The 6,966-nt window shown below is 47.3% G+C and overlaps 1 protein-coding gene across 2 annotated transcripts in view; it reads left to right on the top strand.

Moving 5' to 3' along the window:
- GNB1 (G protein subunit beta 1) overlaps window positions 1-6,966 on the top strand; it is a 42,543-nt gene that overhangs the window by 22,456 nt on the left and 13,121 nt on the right. For both annotated transcript variants that reach the window (XM_007448937.1, XM_007448938.1), the window contains exons 3-5: window positions 11-49; window positions 1,667-1,773; window positions 5,936-5,999. In XM_007448937.1, the coding sequence (XP_007448999.1) occupies window positions 11-49; window positions 1,667-1,773; window positions 5,936-5,999 (210 nt within the window). The remainder of the gene's footprint in view (window positions 1-10; window positions 50-1,666; window positions 1,774-5,935; window positions 6,000-6,966) is intronic.

Here is a 6,966-nt window from a genome sequence, read left to right as displayed (position 1 = left end):
CTTTCCCTAGGATGCTAGAAAAGCATGTGCAGATGCAACTCTCTCTCAGGTAAGAGCAGTTTGTGCAGAGTCGCGGGTTTGGCCTGGAGGTTGGTGCTTGTGGCGCCTCCACTTGGGACCTCTAGAGGGAGTGCTCTGATTCTCTCCTGTGCACAGTGAGGGTGTGGGGCACTGCTCGAAGGGTTCTCCTGCGCAGGCCCTTACCACGCTAGGCGAGGCCGTGGTGCGTCGCAGATGACAAATAATGTCTCTCGAGCTTTCTTGCGGAGGCCGGAGTTGTAAAGGTTATTGCAGTCTCGATACAGCTATTTCAGAGTTCCTCTCCCTAGCAAAATCTGCCTCAGAACTTCGATTTCTAAAGTCCGGTTTGGCAGATTCTCAAAAAGTTAAACATTAGTCATGACCCAGCAGTTCCACTCCTAGATGCATGCCCAGAGGATCTGAGAGCTGACGCTCAAACAAGCCCGTGTACGCACATGCTCGCGTCGTCTCGGTTCCCAGCAGCCAGAGCAGGAAGCAGATATCCGCAGATGGAGGAGTGCAGGGACCAAGTGTGGCCTGTCCACGCGGTGGGACGTTACTCAGCCATAGAAGGGATGAATCTTGAGACATGGCGCTCAGTGAAAGAAGGTCACATGTTGTGTGATTCCATGCATATGAAATGTGCAGACAGGTCACCCTGTAGAGACAGAAGATAGGTTCATGGTTGCCCGGGGTTGGGGAGGAGGCTGTAGTGAGCAGCCACTTAATGAGCGTGGGGTTTCCTCTGGGGGCGATGAGAGTGTCTTAGGAGGCAGCTGTGTGGCTATGCTAGATAGGACATACTCTCAAATGGTGCATTTCAACTCATTGAAAAACAATATTTTTGTCCAAAGAATTGAACAGAAATGTGAAAGAAAAATTATATTCCTACTTCTGTTGAGTATGATTTTTTTACATTGTCTTAGCTCTGTAGGAGATGTTGTTTAATTGGGGTTAAACAACAAGTTAAACAAAAATTAGACTGCGTAGAATAACCTGCATTTGAATCTCAAATGCACTTTGGACTGTATGTGTTTTATAAAGCCCATTATTGTGATACACTTACATTCCATTTGTCAACCCAGAATCCTTAACGTCAGGGTTTGTATGTTGAAGTGAACAGCAGGTTTGCATGTACAGTTTTGTGCCCTAAGTTACAGAGTACAGAGGAGATTCCATCGTGGTCCAGCTCAGCACACAGCCTGGTCGCTGGACAGCCTGTTGGGCTGGGGCCCTGTGTTCGATTGTGATGTAGGCTGACGAGGCTGTAATTCAGAGGAAACCCGTGAGGGACTGACGGAGGCAGGAGGAGCTGGGCCGGGTGGCCAGCTAGGGAGACAGCAGAGACGGGAGGGGAGGCGGCTCTGGGCCAGCCCCAGGCCTGCTGCGCACGGGGGTAGGGGACGGGGGTCCTGGAGAACAGGTGGAGTAGCGGACTTTTGAGAACCGGGAGAGGGAAGGTAGGTGCCCTGGGAAACGGGAGAAATCACGGAGCGAGGCCTGGCGGACTGGAAGGAGCAGGGCAGGCACAGCCGTGGCCAGGGCGCCGGGGCCAGTGAGCGGGCTGGGCGTGAAGGAGAGGAGAGACCTCGCGGGGAGAGCATGTGTCACGCGATGTTAATTTGCAGTAACTTTTATTTTTAAGATCACAAACAACGTCGACCCAGTGGGAAGAATCCAGATGCGTACCAGGAGAACACTGAGGGGGCACTTGGCCAAAATCTACGCCATGCATTGGGGCACGGATTCCAGGTGTGTGGGGCGTGGGCACACGGAGCGCTTGACACGTGCACGGAGGAGAAAATAACCTGAACTCATTGGCTGTGACTTGTAAAGAAAAAATTAGGCATTTGCGTCAGATGTGCGAGCAGGCCAAGACAGCAGCCCGGGTGCCCGAGCTCCATCTGTGTTCCCGCCTGCCTCGGCCGACCGCACACGGTCACCTCCTCACCACCCTCCCTTCGCCTTTGTCCTCCCAGCTCCGCGGCTCGGTGCCCCTGCCACCTTGGGGAGGTGACCTGTCCTCTGTGCCATGGCTTCTCCTCTTTCCAGCCTGTTTCTCGTGGCCTCTTGGCCACACCCTCTCCTGGTTTCGGTGCCCCAGCTCAGGGATCAGAAGCCACTTCCTGCGGTGTCCGTGTCCGGAGGGTTAGAACAGCGACTCGTGTCCCAAGGTTCCTGTATGAGTCTGAGCTGGTCTTTGCTGCTGTCACCGCCTCTCCCCGGCCTGTCTGCCCCACCTCCCTTTCTTCTAGCCTCTCATTCTTTCTGCCTTGAATTCTGCCCCGTGTTCGGACCTCTTTCTAGGTTCCCCATCTCCGTCGCCCTCCCGGTCCCTCCTCCCCTTGCCCTTAACCTGCAGCAGCGTTGAAATGAAATCCATTCAGCTCTTTTCTGTTCCTCTTTTAGAGGCTGCTGGGAAGTCTTTCTCCACTTTTCCACCCAAGTAATTACATAAAATGCTGTGTGACTTTGTGACTGTAACATGTTCTTTCAAATAGCTAACATGATATTTCAGATGCCTTTCTTAGAGTAGCATTTTTTTCATGTTTAATTATCAGAGAAGAATTGTCTGCTTGGTTGTTTTTTTCTTTGTTCATGAAATTGCCTGCTTTAGAGTGTCAACAGCTACAGAACAAAAGAGTCTATTTTTAGTTTTTTTCTGTAGACTATCCCATATAATTCCAAATGCAAATGAGAGCTAACTTAGATCATTTTAATGATGGCAGTAATCAGAAAGAATAAAAATGGAAAAAGAAAGAAAAATGCCCTTACTAGTCATTCCACCTTAGAATTTAATGTCAAAAGTAGATGGTAACCAAACAGTATCTTACCTTTGGGTCTTTCCTCCCATCTGTGGGAACATCAGTGTCCTGATTAGACAGGATGTTGGATGGATAGTGATGTGTCACTTGTGCCCTGAGAGGTGATCAAGAGCTGTGTTCAAGGAACTAAGGCAGTTGTGTGGCCAGAGCTGTGGTGATGTGGAGAGGGGCTCAGGGGAGGCTGGGGGCCGGCAGCACCAGATCTCACAGGCATCCTGATCACTGCTGCCAGGCTTTGCATGCCCTCTGGTTGCAACACGAGTTCTGCCTCAAGAGCCCTGTGGTCGAGGGAACGAATGCAAAGGCAGGAATAAGCACTGCATTCCGGGTCGTGGTCACCCCTGAGGGAAGGGGTGATGTGGGAGACCCAGGAGACGCTGTTGGGTGTTGCATGGGTCTTGTTCTCTTTCTTGGACAGTGTCGTGGGTACGTGGGCATTTGTTTTAAAGCTGCTCTTCAAATGACATTTATTTTTATAATGCCCTTATATGAGAGCTGTATTTTACAATCATAAACAAGGAAAACAAAAAATGATACCAAAGAGGACCTTTGCTATCCAGACCCCTTCAGGGATTTTTTTTTTTTTTTTTGTAGATAGCCGTGTTTTCTGGAGAGGTAAAATAGGTACAATTTTGCCTCTTTAAAGTCCAAGGAAAGTTTATTTTTATTTTGGATGTACATTTTGTTTAAGGCATCTTCATAAACAAAGGTTATTGTACAGCCTTTTTTCATGATTCAGAACTATAATTTGGGAATGCCAGTTGTTTGATCATGTTTGTATAATTCATGGAATCTCTCAAACTATTGCACTGATTAGCAGTTTTCTTTTAAAACCATGGAAGATACCCACAGTGAGGTTTGTGTATATGCATGTGTCAGTACATATTATGTATGCATTTATAACATGTTGATCAATACGTTGTAATTTTTTTATACTTAAAGTCTACTTTTTATAACATTTGAGAGTCTCTTTCAGTCACGTGAATTAATGCTAAACCCCCCCCCTTTAAATTAATTAATTTATTTATTTTTGGCTGCGTCTTCGTTGCTGTGCGTGGGCTTTCTCTAGTTGCAGCGAGCGGGGGCTGCTCTTCGTTGTGGTGCGTGGGCTTCTCTTTGCGGTGGCTTCTCTTGTTGCAGAGCATGGGCTCTAGGGTGCAGGCTCAGTAGTTGTGGCGCACGGGCTTAGTTGCTCCATGGCATGTGGGATCTTCCCGGACCAGGGCTTGAACCCATGTCCCCTGCATTGGCAGGCGGATTCTTAACCACTGTGCCACCAGGGAAGCCCTGTCTCCCCTTTTTGAAGTCTGCTGAAGTGTTATAATTGAGAGTGAAACGCTGCTAACCCAGCGAGGCTTGAGAGTCCTCCCTCCTCAGAGTAGATGAAGGGCCTGAGTGAGGCCTTTGGATCTGGACCTCTATCTACTTAACCCCTGTTTTCAGTGTCCTGAAGCCCTGGGCATCCTCCTGGCTCTTGCCTCGGTGTTCTGGGTGGGTGGCACCTCGGGGGAACTGAGAGCTCTAGGAGACAGAAGGAACCAGGTCCCAAGCGGTCGTCCTGCTGGGGATTAAGAGGTGTGTCTTTTCTCACCTTCTGGAGGATCAGGGGCTGCTTAATGTCTCTCTAACCCTGGGGTGCGTCAGCACATAGTAAGCTTTCCAACCAGGAGGCCTTTCTAGAGGTGACCCTCCCGGAGGACGAGCTTCTTTACGTCAGCTCTGATGTTCATCCAGAGCCTGTGCTTAGAGGAGCCTGGCGGAAATAGAGCCGCAGAGCGACCCTCGTTCCGATTACATGGGGTCTTTCAAGTGCCTAATATGTTTATAACTGCACCTCGATGCAGGGATTTACTTTAAGAAATTGCATCCAAAGAATAATAGGATTGGAGCCTGCATGTAGTTCAGTTCCTGGATAAGTTTTTCATGCAGTGCTGAACATGTATTTATTCCCTGCCAGACTCATTGCTGGCTCCCTGAGAAGGGTGTGCATCAGAGCGTAGAGTTGGATGAAAAGGACCCGTTGTCAGAGGGATTCGAGTGATTTTACCTCCAGGCTTTGACCAGTTCAGGAAGCCAAGTATATTGCGGCTGAAATGGTTGAGGCCTGTGTTTTGATAAAATCTCTAAAACTGAAAATCCTTCTCCTTATTCACCGTGCTGACACATATCTCTGCGTGGGATTGTGGAGAGAGCCTTCTTGCCATTCCTCGAAAACAGCACAGTCTGTAGAACAGAGTTCCTTAGGGTATCTTATGAGTAGCGGTGGTTCCCTGAATTTACTCTCACTTGAAATTCCTTTGCCCATTAGTCATGTTTTCCTTTTGCAGTTTCCTGTCTTCTTTCTGCAAATACAGACAGAGCACCTTTTCAAGACACAGATCCCAAACGGCACAGTTGACCAGAGCAAGAAAATTGTTACGCAAAATATTCCTGATAGTTACCTAGTGTCTTCTGTGGGGCCAGGCACAGCTGTGCTTTTAGATTGTCACCTCTTTGCAAAGCAGGTGGAAAGGAGGTGCCTCCTTAGTGTCTGTAAGGGCCTCGCAGTCCCATCTTGGCTCAGTCTGGGAAATTTTCATGGGGTGTCTTTGGTGAGAAATGTCTCATAAATTTTGAATATCTAAAAACTTATTAGTCCTTTATATTTAGGCTTTCTACGTGTCAGAATGGAACAGAAAGTTATATACTAAATATTTTCTACCACCTTTGACTCATGAAAGAAAGATCTGTAGGTCTCAAATCTGATTTACGGCGAACAGAAAACAAACAGAAGCAGCTCTGGGCAACCAGCTGGTCTCATCTGACCAGCCGAGGGGCCGTGGCCGGGTCTTCACCTGAAGACAAGCACGACTGAACCTGAGCTCTTATCACTGGGAATATTCTCTTTTCATGCTTTCAAAGTTGGTCTGACAATTAGAACCTTTTGTGTGTGTGTGTGTGGGGGGTGCTTATAAGTAAGTGCACTTTGTCAGCAAATATAACATTGAAACGCGTTAGTCTTCACTAAAGTTTAGTTTTCATTTGTTGTCTTCAGGTGACTTCCCTTGTTGGTGTGGTACTGATGGTCTGCTTTCTTCTTTTTCCTCCAGGCTTCTAGTTAGTGCCTCACAGGATGGTAAGCTTATCATCTGGGATAGCTACACCACGAACAAGGTAGGTACTGCAAACCCTTCCCTGAAAAGCGGCCCGGGAAGGGCAGGTGTTTAAACTCTGGGTTCACTTACGTAAAATGTATAACAGGAGAGGGTGGGGGAGCACAGTGAGTTCGTTTTTGTGTAAAGTCATATGGGTCAGGTAGAAGCCCAGTCACATGGCTGGCATGTGTCACTGGTGCTGCTGGGCCAGCATGGCGTTGCTGTGATGTGTCGCCTCTTTACAGAGCAGGTTGGGGGAGCCTCCTTCAGGTTTCTAGGCAACTGGAGTCCAATTTTAGCTCAGTCTGGGAAATCTCATGCTTTATTTAAAAATACAGAAATACAGCTTTCCGTTTAGTCATCTAGTTTCTACAGGAAATAATCTGAAAGAGTTTATACTTTGAAGTATAAATTAAATTATTTTAAAATTTCAATCCAGGGTTCTATCATATTGAATGAAAAAAGTACTATCGTTGGTCTAAACGTAACAGACAAAATTCAGTTTTATTTTACTGGAGGATACCACACGTGTATAACAGAATCCAGTACTTATAACAAATCTATCTCAAACACAGGGAGGTGTGTGGTAGGATTAATTACAGTAATTTCTATTTTGATTACTTCACTAAAAATGCTTTATTTTCGGAGTGAATTTTATAGCCATTTTGACAAGCCAGTGAAATGTTTTCCTCTTAATATGTAATTGTGATTCAGAGGCTATGTTGCTATTACTTAAGTGTCTACCTAACTGTAAGTTATGACTTTATTAAAACTCTACATTTGGGAATTCCCTGGCAGTCCAGTGGTTAGGACTCCGTGCTTTCACTGCTGAGGGCCTGGGTTCGCTCCCTGGTTGGAAAACTAAGACCCCACAAGCTACGTGGTGTGGCCTCAATAAATAAATAAAACTACATAGGGGCTTCCCTGTGGCGCAGTGGGTTGAGAGTCCGCCTGCCGATGCAGGGGACACGGGGTCGTGTCCCGGG

The sequence above is a fragment of the Lipotes vexillifer genome, unplaced genomic scaffold (genome assembly GCF_000442215.2).
Source record: "Lipotes vexillifer unplaced genomic scaffold, Lipotes_vexillifer_v1.1 scaffold835, whole genome shotgun sequence".
Classification (NCBI taxonomy): Eukaryota; Metazoa; Chordata; class Mammalia; order Artiodactyla; family Lipotidae; genus Lipotes; species Lipotes vexillifer.
Note: the sequence above shows the minus strand (reverse complement) of the source record. Positions and strands in the feature narration are given on the sequence as shown.